Source organism: Salvia hispanica, chromosome 5 (assembly GCF_029641045.1).
Source record: "Salvia hispanica isolate PSC_SH4W2 chromosome 5, Shi_PSC_v1, whole genome shotgun sequence".
In the NCBI taxonomy this organism is placed as follows: Eukaryota; Viridiplantae; Streptophyta; class Magnoliopsida; order Lamiales; family Lamiaceae; genus Salvia; species Salvia hispanica.
In genome coordinates, this window is record NC_142696.1 from 28,410,176 (window position 1) to 28,431,781 (window position 21,606).

Sequence of the window (21,606 nt, forward strand, 5' to 3'; positions counted from 1 at the left end):
ACCGAGGTCCGAAAATGTAAGACACATGTGGTGGTTATGACTTGGAGGAGAAACGAGCCCTCTGTGGAGACGGGGGTGTACATCATGCGGCACATGGAGACTTATTTCGGCGGAAAGGACAAAGATTGGCAGTGCGGTTTCACCGGCAACGGGACAAAAAATCTGGAAATCTACCGAATGAAGGTAGCAAACGCATTGTTGTCTTCTACGCACAATTCCGAGCGTGACACAAACGTCTCTTATGCCGCCAAGTTCTGGAAAGAGAGGCCGCCAAAGTTCAATTTCGATAAGTGGGTCGACAAGTTTGGGCTGGATTGATTGCAAGAGTACTGATTAGGATCGATGTTGACGTTACGTTTAAGACAGTTAGTTTGGGATAACTTATTTTGATTTGGTCAAATGACGCATGCTTTGAACCATACACTTGTTTTGATAACTGATGCATATTTTGGTACGAGTGTGTGATGTAGTGCAGTGATATAGGATTAACTTATCCATTAACAAACTTAGGACTAATAGTTGCTTAATCCGCAACGGATGAAATAACCGAGAGTAATGCACAACATAGCGCTATTAATGTAATGCTATAAAACGATAATGCATATTAACAGATTAATGGAGTAATGGAATAAATAAACGAGAGTGCTGCGCAATATGGCATGTTTAATGCAAGTCTAAAAAACGATAACGCACATAAACAAAGTAATGGATTAATGGATTAAATAAACGGATTGATGCATAGAATATAATTATTTAATGCAAGGATATAAACCGATAATGCACACAAACAAAGTAATGGGGTAAAAGATTAACTAAACGGAGTGATGCATAGAACATACATATTTAATGAAAGGATATTTATCGATAATGCACATTATCAACGAACTCGACTACTGGAACAAAACGACAGAGTGATGCATAGAACATCTTTACTAATGCAAGCCTATAACTGCGCTTATGCACAAAACCAAGAAAATCAACTAATGGAATGAATAGAGGGAGTGATGCATATAATATACTTATTAATGCAAGGTTGTAAGTCGATAAAGGACAGTAAACATCGCAACTCCACAGAGTTATTACGCAAACATTGACCACAACGCTACAAATAAAAAGAACAAAACCGAGACGAAAAAGTATTTTATTAGTTACAAAACACATCAAGCTTTCTTCTTGCCTTTACTAAGCGCTTTCTCCTTCTCCATCTCTTTAAGCATTGGACAGTTTCTAGAGTCGTGATGGCCCAACTCATCGCACGGTTTACAACGTCTAAGAGGCCTAGCTGCCTCCTTTATAGCCTTTTCTCTCTTTGAAACCAGTCGGCTCGCGGAGCTGCTAGCATGACCCTTCGTCTTTACAACATCCGGAGGATGGACCTCTACAACTTCAGGCCTTGGCATTCCGTAAAATTCTTCAATCATGCGCCTCTTTTCAAACGCCGAGGTTGGAGGAGTTCCAGCTTGAAGAGAATTACCAAGTTCTTCCAAACCACTTACAAAACCACGAAGCACTTCAATGTCACTCTCAAAACGTCGAATAAAACCGTAGAACATCGATATTCCTTGATTTGTAACAGTCTGTCTATCGTCAACGGTGGACCTTGTATCTACGGTGGACCTTGTATCTACGGTGACATCAAGTCCATGTACGGCCTTGGCTAAGGGAGTCTTCATCCATCGGCTGTTGCAGTACATCTCTGGAATTTTTGACACTTCATTGTTCCTGAATAGAAAAAAAATGTGGCAACACAAATAGCCCTGCCTACCGAACAATTTGCAGTCGCACGAGTATGATTCGTCAGTCTTGTCGTGTGTCACGGAATACGAATTCCGTCGGCTATCCCCAAGCTTGTAGGTGTGAATCGTATCTGTTGATGAAAAACCAAGCACACGGCATCTGTCATTCCCATCAACAATTTCTTCTTGTATCTTCCTGAACATACTGTCTGTGTAAATCGTCGCAGCATGTTTCTCGAAACCCAACTTAGTGGCCAGTATGGGCACGGAAGTAGCATCGTTGTAGTCCAGCTTTGTTCTAGCATTCCGCTGAAAGTCCAGAGCATTGTTGAAATACAAGTATAATTCGGCAAGGTTCGCACGGGGCTTCATAAAATTTTTGTAGAAACTGTTTTCAGATTCTGATATGGACGTAGTCCTAATCATCGAACCGAGTGGGAAATCTCTGAAGTAGGCCGGTATCCACATCTGTCTATACTCGTACAATGTGTTCAACCAATCAACATCTTCCAGCTCATAACGCTCAATCACTCCATTCCACTCCTCTTCAAATTTGTCGGGTACAAGCAAGTCCGACCAAACGCATGCATTGAATTCCTTCTTGAAATCTTCGTCCCTAAGCAACCTGCCTGGAACCTTGGAAGCCAACTTGTGCATTATATGTCACATGCACCATCGGTGTCGAGTTCCTACAAGAACCTCTTGAATAGCTGATCTCATGCCCAAGTCTTGATCGGTCACAATCATTTTGGGGGCTACACCCATGCATTCGACGAAATGTTTGAACAACCAGGCAAAGGCCCCTGTTTTCTCGTTGCAGACCAATCCAGCAGCAAATGTTACGGGTTTACCATGATTGTCCTTCCCCGTGAAAGGTGTGAAGATCATGCAATACCTGCGATGCACATAGGTATGCAGCATTAGCATAATTAATTATGAATAATGCATAACGATAAAGGTGTAATGCAAATGTATGGCTTTATAATGCATTCAGTAAAGTACAACAAAATTAGAATATAATGTATACCTGATTGTGTTGTAAGTGGAGTCAAACGTCACTATGTCACCAAACATATGGTAGTTCCTCTTCATCAAACCATCACACCAAAAAAGGGCAACCAACTGGTTAGCAGCATTAACTTCGTAGTGATATGTGAAGGCATCCGACAACTCCTTCTTCTTCGCAATGTCGTCCAACACCATTTGCACGTCACAACCGTATGCGAATGCTTTGATGTCGCGAGATGTGTTCCTGATATCCCCAAGATTGCAACCGACAAGTTCAAGCCCACCGAGGATTTCATTCAACACCTTAAAGGTAAGGGTGGGGCCTATATTAGCCTTGGAACAGTCAAGAATGAATTTTTGATGTACGTCATCCAACTTCCGGTTAAGTGTCATAAACTGCTGATGCTCCGACTCCACCATACAATGGTTGTGAACCTCGTTGAACTCGTGAATAATATATCCCGGTATTCCTGCTTCGGAAAAGTACTTGAAGGATATACAAGCTTTACAACCACATCGCTTGGAAAGCCGCCTGCGTTTAAGAGTAAAACCAGAGCGTGCATTCACATCGTCTTCCTCGTTTGACCTCTTGCAGCCCTCCCTATTGCATGCCACATAATACCAAGTAGTAACACCATCCGCCGCCTTCCTCATACCTTGTTTGCGCGTATCAAACCCAACAGCGCGGGCATACAAATCATAAAACGCAAACGCAAAATCTAGGGATTGGAACTTCTGACCAATCACAGGCTTCAATTGTGGAGAACATTCAGGTATAACAAACACTGTACATAAAATCAAAACAACAAGCGTATTAGAATTTAGTTTCATTAAATGATATGAACCATACATTAAATATAAGAAAGAATGCATTATACTTTAATATTTGCACATTACATACGTCGAATAAAACCACACAGCGGCCGAGATAATAACAAAATCCTATTCAAAAAACTGAACCTCGTCGACTAAACAAAATACTACACCCTAAAAACCAATGACTGCTAAACCCTATTGGATTATATTAAACTCGCACAGTAGATTCAAAAATCATGGGTTCCGGCGCAAAACATACAAACACGCATAGAAATAAAAACGATCACAACAACTTATTTGCAATTAACCATTAATCCAACTCAACTGTATTCAACTGAGCAAGTCGCCTTTATAATCTATGATTGGAGAAATTTAAGTACCTTCTTCCATTTTGTAGAACACGAACTCAATCAACAAATGAGCCTAAAAACGGTTTCCGACGACAAGAACACGAACTCAATCAACAAATGAGCCTAAAAACGGTTTCCGACGACAAACGCCCCAAAAAAGTTTACGGAGAAAAAGGTATAAAAGATTGGAGAGAAGATTAAACAGAGAATTAAGCAAGAATCGTGAGAAGATTACACAGAGAATAAACCAAAAATCGTTTATTTCTGTAGAAAAAACCGATACAATCATGAGAGGAGAAAATCAAGGACTTACCATAACTAACTATATTGTGTATTCCTAATCAGCCCTTTTCGTCCAATTTAATGATTAAAAGTAACTAAATCAGCCTCTATTTTGGGCCATTAGATCTCTAAAATGGAAGGCCAAGATTTAAAAGGACAATAGAACATAATATTAGAAAAGGATATGGATACATCCCTATATATATATATATATAGGTTTGTGTTAAAATGACAACCCCACTTAAAATGACACCGTGACACCGCTTATACAACAATATTATAAACGCTACACAGCAATATTACAAACACTACACAGCAATCTATAGATTGCTGTATAGTGTGTCGGATATTGCTGGACAAGAAATATTGCTGGTTAAAGACCAGCATATTGCTGACCGTCTTTTTCCAGATTTTTTTTGCCACGTGGCAGCTTATTATTCGTCCACGTGTACAAATGATTGGCTAGGAATGGTGGTATGGTGTTATTTTAAGGGTTGGTGGCACCCTAACATGCCCATATATTTTAATCTAATTAAATTGATTATATATTTTTTTTTTATCTAAACTGAATATCTTCAGCTCGAAACCAACACATCATACATGTAGTCATGAGACCGATTTTCCTTGGAGAAACTGCCCTTGAAAAAGAGTGAATCGGAATCAGAGTTTTTTTGCCCAAAACATTAGGATCCAGCCCCGCCCAAAATCGGAAGAAACCAGTTTGCCCAACACCAGATGCTCTGTCTCAAATGAGGTGCAATAGGAATTTTTTTTGGTGCTAGTGTGAACCAAAGAAACCACAATGGTCCGTTCATACAACAGAGGAGAAGCCAACCTGCTATGAATCAAGAACTCATGCTCCACAAGACTAGAACGTACTATTAAAGATGGGATACATCTAATCACTAAATGATGTAGCTGATGATTTTTGTATTGATTTAGTTATATTTTTAGTTAGTAGAGGAAAAAAATTTATTCTCTTTGTCTCACTCTAAGTGGAGCATCTCTCATTTGGAGATTTTATGTCGTGTTGTTTTGTCAGTAAAGTGGAGAGAATAAAATAAAGGAGAGGATAAACGTAGAGAGAGTGATGTTTCAATATTTAGGAATATGTCATTTAGAGTGTGACATCCCAAAAAGAAAAATGTTCCCTTAGAGTGGGACATAAACAGTACTCTTATAACTTATAATCTTGAATATTATTTACATATAAAATAATTGGATGCAAATGACTAGTATCAATTTAATATGTTTCTCATTTATTATACTAGCACTCCATCTTCCATGATTTTCGCATGAAAATGTAGAGCATAAAATAAAGTCAACTTAATGATCATCAATTAGTTGGGTGATACAAACACGAGAAATTAATTATATACATATTGTCATTTTTATAATTTATAATACAGTGATTTGTTTAAAAATAAAATAATTGAATGAGACTAATTAGTATCAAATTTTTTTTACTACTCCCTCCGTCCCACAAGAATATGGGCGTGACCCATTCTCCACTAACAATACTTTAATTATTTTTTTGCTCTACCTCTCTCTTACTTTACCAATTTTACATAAAAACTCGTGTCGAACCCAAAGTGCATATTCTTTGAGGACGGAGGGAGTATTTTATATCATATCCAATTTCGTTCCATGCTTTTACGTGTACATGTAGGGTATACAATGAAATCGACTTAATGATCATCAATTAGTTGGGTGATTCTAACACTAAGAAATTTAGTACTCCCTTCGTCTTATTCAAGATGTTCACATTTTCTTTTTAGTCCGTATCACTCAAAATGTTCACTTTCTATATTTGAAATAAATTCCCTTCTCATCTCTCCTCATTAAAATATTCAAATACATTTTTTCTCTTTACTTGCCACTCAAGAATGTGGACATCTTAGATATTGTACAAACTCCAAACTATGATCTGAACTGTTAGAAAATGTCAACAGATTACAAAATAATAGCAACAAAATATGTCAACACAGTGTCAACGGTTAATGCTGTGTTGACATTTTTTGTTGCTATTATTTTGTCATTTGTTCACATTTTCTAACTGTCCAGATCATAGTTTAAAGTTTGTACAATATTTAGAGTTTGCATTTTATCACTACCCAGGGTTTTAGTCTATGCAAAACTAGATTTAAATACAGAAATACAGAACAATATCATGCGTAGCACATTTTTAGGTCATTGTTAGTTTATGTTTAGGTCATTCTAATAAAGGATGACTAAAATGATCATAACATGACATTAAATCCAGATCTTATAATAGGACCTAAAACTGCTTAATTATTACCTTTCGTATTTTTGGTTAATTATTGACCATTAGATCATCTAATCCCAGGACCAAGATTTGGGCTGCATTTATGGATTTAGATGCATTCTTGTTGTGATCATCTCCATATATAGACTAGTCTTAATTAAACAGTTAGAACATCATGATATAACTTCTAACACGCCCGATCGATATAACTAATATGTTTATTTCCATATGGAGTGTTATATTAAATTTATGTGAGATCATGTCATGCATGTAATAAGATATCCTAAAGGTTTACGGTTTGCACGGTTAAATGTGAAATCATAACCTGCGGTTACAGTTCTGAATCTGAACTGTGAGATTTAAATAGAACTGATGCCGCCACTTTTGGAACCGTGGATTGATTCAGGTTCTAAAATTCTGGAACCTAACCATGCCGAACCTCATAAATGCCGGAAAATCATAAAATTAGGGGTGCTTAAACGGTTCTCCGATTCTCGGTTAACCGGAACTGAAATCGGAACCGGCCGGTTAATTGAGGAACTGAGAACCGGAAAACTGGTTCCGGTACCGGTTCCAACTTTTTGTAAAAAACTGGTTCCGGTTAGGAAACAGTCGGTTCCGATTCCTAACCGGGAACCGGATTACAATTCAATTTTTTATTTTATTTTAATATACTAATAAATCTAACTTAATTGAATTAATATTGAATTGAAATAAAATTATTTGAAACAATGAGTGATTTTAAGATTTAAACAAAGTTAAAATTGCAAGCTTTTTCTGAAGTATTTAAAATATTTAAACCGTGATGCTTTGAATCTATCATTATTTCTCCAATCCATTTTTTATGAACTAACTACTATGAGTAAAACATCATAACTTTGTTTTTAATTTCCAAAAGATCTATATAAATATAATATCATTTCATATGATAGAAATTTAACTTTATAACAAATTTATGTAATATACAATTTTAACTTGTTTGTGAATGATTTAATAACTGTTCCGTATTAAACCAAAAAGTCACAACAAGATAATTAATATTGAAAATTCTATCGAATATTTATTTAGCAAAAAAAAAAGGGAAATGAAATTCAATTTTAAAATTCCTTTTACAAAATATTAAATTTTAGAACTCCTTATTTTATAAAAGAATTGCCAACACAAACTAGTCCAACCTACTACACTTACCATCCTCTTATCAATTTATGAATATTATTATATTGTTGGTTTGCATTTGTTTTGTGTTTTTATTTTATTTTTTAGGTATTACTCCCTCCATCCACAAAAAATAGATCACTTTGTGTATGACACGAGTTTTAATGTAGAATTGGTAAAGTAAGAGAGAGGAGAAGAAAAAGTAGGTAAAGTAAGAGAGAGGAGAAAATGTGAGTACAATAGGAGAGAAGGAAGAAAAAGTGGAAAAAATATGATAGATAAACTTTCCATTTTAAGAAAGTGATCTATTTTTTGTGGACGTCCCAAAATGGCAAAAGTGATCTATTGTTTGTGGACGGAGGGAGTATTTGTTATATTTTCAAATGTTTGATTATTATTTCATAAGTATTGAATTATTTAAAATTATAAATTAAATTCGGATCTCCGGTTCCGAACTGAAATCGACCGGTTCCGATCCCGTTTCTAGAATTTATGAAAATTGAAACTGGTTAACCGGTCTATCAACCGGTCCATTAGAACCGGAATCGGCCGAATAAGCAAGCCTACATAAAATTGAACCAGACCCGCAAAAATCGTTGGAAAAGCACCGGTTCGGAACCGAAACCGGAACCATAACCGCAAAATATGCTCAAGGTTCGGTTCCAGTTCAAGATTTCTCTGGAACCGTAACCGGCGTTCCGAAACCTTGGAAAAGTCAACATGTAACTATGTTTGATCCACCTAATTTACTTGAAGTTGGTTCCAAAACCTTGGGCATGTCTATATGTAACTGTGTTTGATCAGACTAATTTACTATAGAATAAATTGAATTTAAAGTTTTGTTTGTTACAATTTGATGAGTGCGTGAGAGCAAGGAAACAATTCTAAAGTAATTACTTTGTCCACTAATAAATTCTCATTTTGCTATTTTTGTCCGTTCACTAATAAACATTCCATTTGCTTTTTTCTACTTTTAGTAATGGATCCCACATTCAACTAAATTTATTTCACTTACATTTTATTATAAAACCAATATATAAAAGTAGGATCTACCTTAACTAAACTTTTCAATGAAGCATACTAAAAAGGAAACTGAGTCATCTTCGATAGGATGGATGGAATACTATATTTCTTAAAACGTGATTGGTGGACGGAGAGAGTAATAAATTAATTTATTGTCCCAAAATCAGCTGTAACAAGAAAAATGTGTAGATCGCACAATTTGTGTAAGTTTTAGATTGAATTGAAAACAAGAGTGAGAATGTGCATGATATGTCACCTGAATACGTCTGCCTCCCACCATTCCACACGCTACGCCCAGCACATATCTTGTGCCTTCCCAACAAACACCATTAAACCCATATATATCTATATATTATTGTAATACTACTACTATGTCTATAATATTGTTAACTCCTACTCCATTTAAATAACTTATAAATTAACGAATGGATACTATTAATTAAAGGGGACAAAATGATATAGAATTAGTTTTAATTAATAATGAATTTGTATCAAAGATACCGAGATTGCTTCTGATCTGAAAAATGATGTTATCTTCACCAATATTGATTCGTCCCTAATTGAAAATGATGCACGGTAGTCTTTTATATAGCAATAGTAAGTAGTAATAGCAATTATTTGTTTTTAATACTAATTATAAACTTGTAAGTACTATTATTCAATGATATTTTAGCTATATGTATAACGATTTGTATCGAGATATAATTAGATCCTCCATTCTTAATTAGAGATGTAATTATTACTCCCTCCGTCCCGCTTTAGGAGTCCCGGTTGAATCGGGCACATGTTTTAAGAAAAAAGTGTTTAGTGTGTAATAAATAAATGTTTTAGTGGATGTTGGGACCCACTTTTAGTTGAGTGTCCAATAAATAAATGTTTTAGTGGATGTTGGGACCCACTTTTAACACTTTTTTATTAGTTGTAGTGGATGTTGGGACCCACTTTTAACACTTTGTAGGCATTTTTTATTAATTTATCTCAACCGGGACTCCTAAAGCGGGACGCCCAAAATTAGTCAACCGAGACTCCTAAAGCGGGACGGAGGGAGTATTATTGAAGATCAATACTATTATTTTTCTTTTCTCAGAATATGAATATAAATCAGACAAAATAAATTAGTTAGCAAACCCCACCACTAATTAATTATATTTATAATCAGAAAATGATACTCTACTAATTAAACACTCCCTTTGCACATGCATGCAACTCACACACTAGAACCTTTCCATCTCTCTCTCTCTCTAATCTTGCCAACCCTTCACGAAAGTTACGTGGCCCTTTTCTTTCTTCTATAAACACAATTCTTAATATTTTCCTTCCAAACTAATCCTCTCAAACCATAAGCCTGCATGGATGTGCCAGCCCAAGATGACGGCACATCCGAGAGCCGTCGCAAGGGGCCGGGGAAGAGGAGCCACTCGGAGGCAGTCCCAGCCCCCAATGCGCCATGTGGCGCGTGCAAATTCCTGAGAAGGAAGTGCATAAGCGGATGCATATTTGCTCCCCACTTCGGGTCGGATCAGGGCGCTGCCCGATTCGCGGCCGTTCATAAGGTGTTCGGGGCCAGCAACGTGTCCAAACTGCTGTTGCACATCCCGCCCAACCGAAGGCACGATGCCGTCGTCACCATTTCCTACGAGGCTCAGGCCAGGCTCTCCGACCCCGTCTACGGCTGCGTCTCCACTATTATAGCTCTACAGCAGCAGGTTCATTCATTTTATTCTAACTTAATTTATGGTTGCTGAATTAATGTTACTACAATAAAACATGGTTAAGTATAAATCATTTTAATTCTTGTCAATACTCTTAATGAAACACCCACTGCAACAAAAAAAATGGTTAAGGACATTTTTCAATATAGTTAAGGACGCTAATTTGTGTTTCTAAATATACCACCAATGCTTTAAAAAGCGTCCTTATTGTTGGTATTCCAACTAAAATTAGAAGATACAAATGAAAACGTCCTAAAAAAGCAAATAATTAAGTTAATTTGTCCTTAATATAGGGACACTTTCTTCTGCGTCCTAAATTGTTTTTATTTTTTAAAATGTTCCAATTGTGTCTCAAATTTTATGTCCTTTTAAAAATAAGTTTTTTTTATAGTGCCCTGATTTTTATACAGATAAATAGAAAAAAAGCTGATAAAGATTCGTACTTGCAGATCGGATGTAGGATGGGTTTATTATTAACATTACTAGTATTTAATATTTTAATTTCTCTTGATATCAGCATACATAATTTCAGAGTTTCAATGACCTGGTGACTAGCAAATTTTGTCTCTTCATATCTTTTCCTTTTTTTTAGAAGAATAAGTGGGGTACAATATCAAAAAATAATGATCTCCGAAAGAGCCTAATTTTTTTGAAAAATAGTGCAAATTGAAATGGAAAAATATACAAGTGCAGGTGGCATCACTTCAAGCAGAGCTATCAGTGGTGCAAACTCAGGTAATGAACAGCAGATATGTGATGGCAAATGCATTTCACAATTCAACACAACAACAGCAGCAGCAGCAGCATCAGAATATATGTTATTCCAACACTTCTTCGGCTTCGAACAACCTCATTAGCTTGCACAGTTTCAGCCCCAACTTTGGCGAAATCCATGAAGAGGAGGAAGAGAGCAATGATCCTGCACTTGCATTTGCTAATAACATTTTTCAATGATTTTGTAACAAATAAATTAAATGTTCTTTCCATGACTCCTCCATCGCCAATAATCTTTATGCCCTCCAAAAATAATTACAATGCGTGTAACCTTATGGAGTATATTTTTCTTCCCCCACCCCCACATATAGTAATTCTTGTTACTTTCGTTTTTCTGGTTGTACTAATATGCCACTACCTAATTAGGAGGAATAATATGTTACATGCCTTACGTTTACGTGAGCTCCTTATATAAGCACCACTCTCGTTTGACGCATGTTTAACGTTGTTTGTTATGATTTTAATACATTAAAAATATTATTGAATTTCACAAATTCATAAAAATCAAAGCTTGATTTGTTATTTTACTAATTTATTTTACTTTATAGAGAAAACAATCAATCTGAGTTTTGATTTTTATGAATTTTGTGAAATTAAAAGTTTCTATAATATTTTTTAATATATTAAAAGCAAACAAAATATATAAATCAAAACGACCAACACTAAACATGTGTCAAATAATATTGATGCTCACATAAGGTATGCAACATATTATTTCTCTATCAAATTAGATGTCAACAAACTGCAACAATTTCCACATGATGGATATCAATTTTTTTTTTTAAAGTTAGATTTGATAAGTAAATAGATGTCAACAAACTGCGATAATTTCCACATGATGGATATCAATTTTTTTTAAGGTTAGATTTGATAAGTAAATATCATCCTCATTTACAGTGGTTTCCTTACTTTTGTATTTTTCTTGAATTATTCAAGATAAAAGTTTAATAAGGTGTAACTGAATAGGTTAATCTTCTTTCAAAATGAGATCAGAGAAACAACATAAGAGGTTAAAATCACAAAATAAAAGAGCTGCTGGTAAAAATGTTTAAGTTATATTCTTTTATATATAAGCGGTGCTGCAATCAAATTGAGTTCGATTCCATTCTATAGATATTGACATCATTAGTTCTAATAACATACCCCTTTCGTCCCATAAACATAAATATACTTTAAATAGCTTATTTTTATATATGAAAAATTCACCCTAGCTAATTCATTGCTCCATCTCATAAATATAAAGATACTTTAAATAGCTCATTTTTATTTATAAAAAATTCACCTTTAACTCATTAATCATATATGTCATTTTATTTATAACTAAATTGAAGCAGATTTTAAGTACCCTTATCCTCATCTCTCTTACTTTACTAATTTTGTATTAATTTCTATGTCGTCCCAAACGGTCCTATTCTTATGGAACAAAGGAGTACTCCCTCGTCCTCAGTCTCAAGGAAGATGACCCATTCCATGGGTGTCACGAGATTTCATGTGGAGAAAATAAAATAAGAGAAATGGAATAGAATAGAAACTAAAGATAAAAGATGTTTCTATTTTTAGTAATGGGTTGTTTGGAACAAAACAAAAAAATAAAAATAGATCATATTCTGTAGTAAAGGGGGAGTATAAATTAATTCCCTAAAAAAATACCACTAAAGACATAATTTTACCTATTTACGAATGAGCTGATAAGTATACATATATTAAGAAAATTTATTATTCGCGAACTAAGAAATGAAATTATGTTAATAATTCTATTAACTGAATTTCACTAATGATATCGATTGAATACCAATAAATTCAAAAAATAACTACAGTATTATTTAGCCTAAGCCCATTCTAAAGAAATTTGTTTTGTTTTTCATCAGATATAAACCCATTTAAAATGTCATGGAATATCCGAATCTTCCAACCCCAGTCATTGGAAAGTGCTAGGGCATCCTCAGCGTCATGGGGAGCTTGGGGTCCACTTGGCTGCTCTGTCGGTTAACTTTCACTGCCTTCGTCCTAATTGGATGACGTCGCGAACCGGCTATGGGTGCCACCCACCCACTTATCAAGACCCCAAACCTTGTTCCAAATACTAACATACTTGAAGGCCCTACAATCGATGACATATTGGAAGAGCATCATGTCCGAAGTCATGATGTCGGCTTTGCTCAATCCGCTGACTTATTGTTCGAACTAATCTGTGGTAATCATTTTGAGAAACTATTGCAAATAATTTGTGATTAACTCATTATTCAACTGAGTGTGATGCTCGTGTTATAATTTGTATCCTGGGCTCTGAGTTCACGTCCTAACGAGGCTCACATCGGAAAATACTTCAGATGAATCGACCTAATGACTTAACTCATCTTATTTGAATGCAAGGAAAAACGGCTTACAAGTTCTTAGCATTTAAATAAAAAAAAAGGGGGAAATCTTTACATCGAGAGTAATTTCCCCCAAGAAAAAGATAAAATCAAGTTTCAACAAAACCGGGTGGAAAGTTAGAACTGGAACTGCATCTCAGCCGAGTATTCAAGTGCCTCGAGATGAGCAGCCATGGCCTTGTTCATTGGAGGCGGACCACATCTCAGAATCTGCATAATCGCAGTAACAAAAATGGCGCATCAAAGTTGATACCTATTTTTCCTTTTCTAATATATTTGTGTGACTAAATTCAAACCTTAATGTCAGAGGCGGGAGGAGGGCAGTGCGCCTGGATCATTTCTTTCGACACAAAACCAACTCCACCGTTCCATACTTCAGGAGGCTAAAGAATAATTTTTGAACAAATAACAACCATTATTAATTGGGATATAGTATAAGGGGAAGTGCAGAAATTGATATAGATAAAAGTGTAGTTGCTCAGATTGCCTCATGCTAGAATTTAGAGGGTAAACTTGCCTGGTTCAGCACATAGTAAACTTGGAACTGATCAGGATAGTTTTTGGCAAGACCATTGATTTCATCCTGCAGCAAGAAACTACAATTATTAATGGATCCTAAAATACTCACATAACTAAGTTATGTTATTTTATACAACCCCCAAATATCTGTAAAATGAAAATCCCCAAAAACTAGAACAATAATGATTCAACTAAGTTCTCCCTTATATTGCTGTCTGCAGCTACCAGAACAAGATTTTTGTTCACCAAATTTATCCGACATTTCGACCACAAGGGATTCATGAAAGATCCTTAGTCCATATGCAATTAAGATAATGGAAGCTCAAATTGGATTTGATCATCGATAGGATTTGGGTTAATGGGTCGAGTTGTGGGTTATGGGTAGAATGTGAGATAATGGCCATCATAACCGCCATGGTGTCACGGGCATGGTCAGCTATATACTCTGCCACAGGAAACAAACACAACATGTAGTTCCGGTGGCGTTTAGCCAAACCCTGCCACGCCATGGCTGCTTTTTAATAACACGGAAAGAAAGTTACACAAATTACCTTTAGTAGAATGTCATCAACCGTAACATTAGCATAGATCAGATGCAGCTTTGTTTTGTCATTAGGGTTCTCCAAGATTGCTCTGGCAACCTATACAGTAAAGCCAAAAAAATGTGCTGATCATAATTTGGTTATTAAAAACATTCATCAATTTGAAACCCATATATTAATATAAATGTAGATGTTATAAACCTGGAACATTGGTGTAATCCCAGAGCCTCCAGCAAGCATACCAAATGCTCTCACTTGGCCTGGTTGATACCTAAAACGGCCCTAGTATCGACAAATAAACCAAAAGTAAGAGTAGACTTCCAGATGCATTACCAAATAAATTCCACAAAAATACTAGAATTTCACTCAATGGCACTAGCAAATGCAAATGAATAACCACATGTAGTCACTTGCTCCACTCTCAATAGATGGGCTAGCAAGATATAGGTCATAGTACACACCGGAGTCCTAAAATTATTCAACTTTTGATCGTTTCAAAAGTAACGAAGGATATCAGAGGGCGTTTACACCGATAAAATTAGAAATCACATTGTCTTATTAATACAAAGCATGTACCTTTGGTCCTTTGACAGCCATAAAATCACCTTCCTTCATTTCTCTAAAATGATGAGACATTCTCCCTTGTGGATACATCTGTAATTGCAAAATATCACAAAGTAAACCAAATGAGACCCAAGAATGGCATAAGTATGATACTCTAATAAACAAAAGTCCTAAATGTACCTTTATAACTAATTCAAAGTATCCAACATCAGAATCCAAAGTAGTTGGTGTGTATGGTTTAATGACCTCTTCACCTTGACTATCCTTACCCCTGTGTGATAAAAGCAATCAAAATTATCAATCAAGCCTAAGTATGCCTTCTCTTCCAATGGTAAAAAACGACACAATATTCGACCTGCAGCTAATGTGCTGTCCAATAGGAAGGCCCAATACAGATGTTGGGGTAGGGAGAGAAAATCTGAACTTGGCCACATTATGGCTTATTTGTGTTTTCTTCACAAGCTTAAATTCCTTGAAATTCTCAGCATCCAAGCACACTGCCAATTGCCCAAGACCAGTATAATAGTATGTAAAATCTTGAATGTATATGAAGACATCATTCTAGAATCTTTTGGAAAAAATTAGGTGGATAAATGCAGAAACCCCTTAATCCAAACAGAAATTTGTAAATTTGAATCCCTAAAACCAGGCAAGATTGAATCTTTAACCCATAAGTTACGTGGAATAAAAAATTGACTTTCTCTAAGGCCTAAGCTACATGCAAATTAGCAGACACCACTCACTCACATACAGAAATGGAATGAGCAAACCTTTGGGCTTGTTGGAGGAAAGCAAGAAATAGGCAGCAGCAATAGCTATGAGACCAACAGCAACTCCAACTACTAGTTGTCCTTCGGATGTTGCCAAGAAGTCCATAGCTCCAATATCTTAAACCACCTAACAATTTTCAGAAGTGGGGAGAACTTATAAAGTTAGAAGTTAGATCCATATATATACAAGATGACCAAGAAAAGAAAATGGGTTGTTGATTATTGAGATGCCAGAAAATGTCGTCGAGCAGAATGGGAGAGATATACCAGACTTGAGGCCACAGAGAGGAATAATGCTTCAATCGGTCCAATTAAAAGAATTAACAAATCAACAATATGAAAATAGGTGTGAATGCAACAGTATGAGAATATTACTACTATGAAATAGCCATGGGAGTAGGTGGCGATAATGAAATTGCGAGTGAGAGAAATTTATCACCTACCTACCAACCTAAGCTGAGGTCTCCCTGGTATTATCATAAACCTGCAATAATCTCCCATTTTTGGAATTTTATGTTTGCACATTTGATTTTTTTTAATTGGGAGAGAATTAGAAAAAGGTGGATAAATTAGATGAAAATAAATAAATAAATATTTTGATAAAACTGTTATTGTGGATAAATCGAAAGGGAAAGATGTGACTATGGGTCGGTCGAGAAATGGATCCTAGTAATGGTTCCTACAAGTAATTAATAGTAATAGAATTTGATTATATATGTAAATGTTGCAAAATATGTTCGCTTTATTTTATAATTTATAAATACCTTTGCAAAATTTAAAGTACTCTTATAATAAATTGACGAGTAACACTAAAGTAAAACATGTGCTGTAAATTTAAAAAATATGCATATGTAATTAAATATGGCTTCAGCTATTCAACTTCTTAATACTAGTAGTATTTGTATATAAAGCAGTTACAGATGTTAGAGTAAATGGAGATATTAAAAATCAATAGCATGGCAGCAATGAGCATGCAACAATGCCGCCCTACTTGGACGGCGTTAATGTGGACTCTCTCTAACGAAGTAATCAAGTGCCCGGAAATTATTTTTTAATATTTTTATGTATTTCGATACATCTTATGTATGGATATATAGGTATTAAGGTCATTTAGCTGCTTCTAGAGGGGTACTAAAATAAAAGTGTCTGGCCGCTGAATAAACGAAGGCCCAAGTAATAAATGCTGAAAATGCACATTTTTCATATCAGCACCTACCCCTCTAATACATATATTGGTCTTGAACAACGATCCAGTTAGTAAAATAAATTTACTTTTATACTCTCATCTGTTCCCACTATTGGAAGTTTATTTCACTTCTGCAATATCGAGCCTGAGTACAAACTACCAACAAAGAATTTGGAACCCTGGAGGCAGCAAATCGAGCACAGTTGGTTGACGCCTGCGGAGATTGGTGCTTGCGTTTTTAATTTGGTCAAAGGTTCATTCTTTTGTACACAACAACCGTTTGGATCTTGAAATTATGTTGTCACTTACCGTCTTTATCGCAATTCGCATTTTTTGGGCTTAATTTGTACTCCATGTGAAATTCATTGTGGTTGCCTACTGTTATGGGGTGTGGGAAATAGATACGAAATTGCAATTCTTAAACACCTTAACACTTGAATCGAATTTATTAACCTCAATGGCTGCAAATCTAGGACAGTAGGTCGACGCCTGCGGAGATTGGCGTTTGCGTTATTAATTTGGTCCAGTGTTCATTCTTTAGTACATAACAATCGATTGGAGCTTGAAATTGTGTTATTACTTACTGATTTCATTGTCTTCGTCGTCCTTTGCATTTTTTGGGCTTAATTTGTATGTAAAATTCATTGTGGTTGTCCACTGTTATGTGGTGTGGGTAATTCATACGAAATTGCAATTCTGGAAAAAAAGGTCACTTGAATTGAATTTTGTGTAATTTGTATACATTCGTCTTTATTTTGATTACAATTTACAAAATTTTGTTAGGGTCTGATTCTGCTTTCTTGCTAGTCATAATGGATCGGTTTACGAAGCAAGAAAAGTATGCGTTGGTTTTGGTTGAAGACATTACACAAAAACACCAAGTAGCAAGGATTTCTATTTTGCATCAGATCATTAGTCGATTAAATAAACAGAGAAAGAGAAGGCGGTTGAAGAATGTCCTCCCATACAACATCTAGGCCGAATACCTACTCAAATGAGTCACATGAATCGACTTGTGGGTGTTAGCAATATAAATTGTCTCGTTAACCTCCAGATGGATCGAAATGCTTTTGGTAGTTGTGTGGTATTTTTCGGATGCAAGGTAAATTCCTTGACAAGCCTGAGCCGATCAATGAAGGTTGTGTAGATTGGTGGTGGAAGAATTTTCAGGTACGTATGCACTTGTGATAAAAGAGTACACTTATGCATTCTAGATATTTGTTAATAGTTTTCAATGTTTTAGGGTTGTCTCGGTGCGCTTGGTGGAACCTTCATCAATGTGTTAGTCGGAGGTGAAGACAAACCAAAATTCAGGAATAGGAATAGGAAGGGCCAAATCACCACGAATACTTTAGCTGGGTGTGACAGGCACATGCGTTTCACCTATGTCTTGCCGGGTGGGAAGGTTTGCGGGAGATGCTCGTGTTTTGAGGAGCGCCATTACTCAACCTAATGGCTTCAAAGTTCCTATTGGTAATCTACTCATTTATTTAACATAATTTGGGTAAATAAAGTTGTTTGTTGATTGAAACGCTTGCTTACGGCTTTGGTTTAAAATAGGAAACTATTACCTCTGTGACAATGGCTACGCCAATAGCCTTGGATTTTTTAACCCATACAGAGGCGTAAGGTACCACTTAAAAGAATGGGGCCCAGATGTATTAGGCCTCAGAATCCTATTGAGTTGTACAATATGCGACACACCAAAGCTAGAAACGTTATTGAAATGGCGTTAGATGCGATGGGGAATTTTAAGGAGTGCTTCATTTTACCCGATCAAAGTTCAAGTTCGTCTCATCATGTGTTGCTTCCTACTCCATAATTATGTGCGGGGCAAGATGGCGGTGGATCCGTTAGATGAATTGATTGACAATTGGACTGGCGATGGGAGTACTGAAGATGAGTCGAGAGAAACCGACTACGTCGATGGAATTCAGGTCACTACGGACTGGAGCCGATTTAGAGATGAGATAGCACATAAAATGTGGGCAGAGGTATGGATTAGTGTCGATATCGATAACTAGTGTGTTATGACTTGTTGCTTATTAAATTCATTTTCGATCTTTTCTTTTTTCTTTTTCTGTCTGCCGCAAAGAGAGGTCATCAAACTCAGTAGAGGATGCCCCAAATATGAAGCTTGTATGCTACCTATGTGAAAGAGCTACTAAGTCTCCTGTTTTCCTTCGATCATTCACCCATTATGATTGAGAACTTTTATTTATGTAAGAGACTATGTTTGTAGAGACACTTTCGTTTCTATGTTATATTGATTTGGCTGCAGAGACAGTTCGTTTCTGTGTTGTGTTGATTTGGGTGTGTGTGCTATTGGAAATCTAATATTCGAAAATGACGAACTATGTAGGGCGGATAAGTTTATTATTCCAATTTTCATTCTTAACACACTAGTTTCATAACATTCAAGTTTCAACCATAATAACAAGTCACATATTGTACAACCCATACATATGACATAACATAAACAAGATCACTAAGACCGCCTTTTTGAAATACAAATACCTTCCAAAAAACGACTGGCAGATACTCGTAATCCCATCACTAACTAGCGGTTAATTGACACCCGTAGAGTGGTCTCTTGTACAGGAATCAACTCAAACTTGCATAAATCCCCCACGCGAAGATTTTTTAATCTGGCGAACCTCTTCCATCCCCTGCACACCTTCACAACTTCGTCTTCAGCCAATACGTACACATAAGTAGGGTCAGAGCCGATGGAAATTAGTTTGACAAGTTGAATGAGATTATCATCACGGATGTTTGTTTTCCACCATATCACAAGTAGCATCTACAAGACTACAAAACTTTTTTGTTAAGCAAATGATGAATCGATGCAATTCTAAAAACAAATTTTACCATGCAACTTTTTAATTATGCTATTCTAAAAACAGAAATAAGATTGTACTACCGGTCCATGCTCAAGGTCGGTTTCAATTAGAACAATAGTAAATGATGGTAGAACTGAGATATGCTTATCGTTATCGTTCGAGTAATCGAAGTTATTATCATCACTTTGAGAGTCAGGGTTCCGATAGGCTGGCTCGGCGAACTCTGGTTCGACTATAGCCCCAACAAATTAGTTCCTTATGCGAATGATGGTTGTAATTATATGAAAGATTCAAATAAAATATTTAAACGTTTGGACATACGATGTATATCAGTCATGGGCATCAAGCCATTCGTCTGAGAACGCATCACCTTGAATTTGCCTCTTCCGTGATAAGTGAAGACCACGGTATTGCTGCTCTCTATCCGGTTATGTTGGAGGAAAATATTCCACATTTGTTCGAAGTAGCATCTTCTTCTGACTATAGTCACTCCGACCATCCACGAGGTTCCGTGTGGCATTTCCAGCTCGCACTCGAGAGGCATGTCCGCTGCATGTAGCAGAATCCATTCATTTGGTATCGGCTGCATAGGTGATCATGGAAAATTGTTTAGTAGTTTTTTAAAAATCTGGATGAAGAGATTAGGTTGTGTGTAAGCATTTGTGAGGAAAAATAAACACAGAATTAGTAGCTAAGGTGGAAAGTACCAAACGTTCAAAAAATCATCGGGCTTCGGAGATTGGCAAAATGTGGGGATTACATCGCTGCCATTGTTTGACCCGCATTAGTACTGGACAATTTTGTTACATAAACAAAAACCAATTGGCAATGCCGAAATGGACTTATGAAGAGAAGTTCACGGGTAGGATGAGAGCCATAAATATGCACCGGCGATAACCTTTGTGAGTGTTGTAGAGTAGAAGATGTGGGTGCTCAAACCTTGAGCAAATGGTGAGAATATAAAGACAATGGATCACAATATCATGCTTATTCCTATCCATTGTTAACGGACAGTCCATCCCGTAAATCGAATTGATTGAGCTATTTGTTCATATTCTCCTTCAATATCCGCTTCCAATTTTTGGAGCTGTCACATATAGACAAAATTTTGCTGCAAAAAAAATGAATTGTTCACTAAAAAAAATCAACATTTCCATATACACAAATGATATGCAAAAGGAGTACAAACTAAACTGCACAACATTGTGGAAATTTCCATCATAGAAAAGGTGTGCAAATATAGTACTCCTACAATAAAAAAGATGTAATATGATCATTTTCACAATAAAAAGTAATCATATTAGTATACATTTTTCATGTCTATTAAAAAAATCATTTCTTGGTAGTACTAGTTTGAGATTTTATTCAAAATAGACTTTTTTTCCTTACTTTTATATTTCTATACATACGGAAACTTTATACACTACGAAATGACGTCTATAATATTCAATTTTTTTTGTTATCATACTGTGAATCATCTAATCACTTAGCTCGTTCAATATTTTTTTTATATATTTTAAACAACTTTCAAAATATTCACCTTGATTTTGTACATGCTATTAAGAAAATATTAAAATTTACTAAGAATTACTTAATATGCTAAAAGAATATACTATGTTAAAGTAATTATATTTATTTGTGGAAAATACGTGTGTATATATATGTATATAATTTTATAGAACAAG

At 35.8% G+C, this 21,606-nt stretch overlaps 3 protein-coding genes and 1 long non-coding RNA gene across 8 annotated transcripts; 2 read left to right on the top strand and 2 right to left on the bottom strand.

Moving 5' to 3' along the window:
- Nucleotides 1-663: 663 nt before the first annotated feature.
- On the bottom strand, nt 664-3,950 carry LOC125189565 (protein FAR1-RELATED SEQUENCE 5-like). Its single transcript, XM_048086830.2, has 5 exons — nt 3,941-3,950; nt 2,764-3,529; nt 2,436-2,631; nt 1,265-2,372; nt 664-674 (listed from the first exon to the last, which is right to left on the bottom strand). The coding sequence occupies exons 1-5, from the start codon at nt 3,948-3,950 to the stop codon at nt 664-666; spliced, it is 2,091 nt and encodes a 696-aa protein (XP_047942787.2).
- Nucleotides 3,951-9,970: 6,020 nt separating this feature from the next.
- LBD20 (LOB domain-containing protein 20) lies at nt 9,971-11,392 on the top strand. Its single transcript, XM_048082470.2, has 2 exons — nt 9,971-10,342; nt 11,042-11,392. The coding sequence occupies exons 1-2, from the start codon at nt 9,986-9,988 to the stop codon at nt 11,300-11,302; spliced, it is 618 nt and encodes a 205-aa protein (XP_047938427.1). The 5' UTR covers nt 9,971-9,985; the 3' UTR covers nt 11,303-11,392.
- A 2,061-nt stretch (nt 11,393-13,453) lies between these two features.
- Nucleotides 13,454-16,354, bottom strand: LOC125186933 (NADH--cytochrome b5 reductase 1-like). Of its 4 annotated transcripts, XM_089059757.1 has the most exons (11): nt 16,160-16,317; nt 15,893-16,019; nt 15,478-15,619; nt 15,303-15,393; nt 15,135-15,212; nt 14,760-14,840; nt 14,568-14,657; nt 14,015-14,080; nt 13,794-13,880; nt 13,575-13,707; nt 13,454-13,534 (listed from the first exon to the last, which is right to left on the bottom strand). In XM_089059757.1, exons 2-10 carry the CDS (start codon nt 15,996-15,998, stop codon nt 13,615-13,617), a joined length of 834 nt encoding a protein of 277 aa, XP_088915883.1. In that variant the 5' UTR covers nt 15,999-16,019; nt 16,160-16,317; the 3' UTR covers nt 13,454-13,534; nt 13,575-13,614. The 4 variants fall into 4 exon arrangements, with proteins under 4 accessions (XP_088915883.1, XP_047939378.1, XP_047939377.1 ...); XM_048083421.1 differs by lacking the exon at nt 16,160-16,317 and adding an exon at nt 16,336-16,354 and having other exon boundaries at nt 13,454-13,707; XM_048083420.2 differs by having other exon boundaries at nt 13,454-13,707.
- A 702-nt stretch (nt 16,355-17,056) lies between these two features.
- LOC125186592 (uncharacterized) lies at nt 17,057-19,358 on the top strand. 2 transcript variants are annotated; one of them, XR_007170469.2, is made up of 4 exons: nt 17,057-17,331; nt 17,886-18,248; nt 18,322-18,551; nt 18,639-19,358. It is a non-coding gene; the product is annotated as an uncharacterized LOC125186592 (long non-coding RNA). The 2 variants fall into 2 exon arrangements; XR_007170468.2 differs by having other exon boundaries at nt 17,059-17,331; nt 17,862-18,248.
- The last annotated feature ends 2,248 nt before the right edge of the window (nt 19,359-21,606 follow it).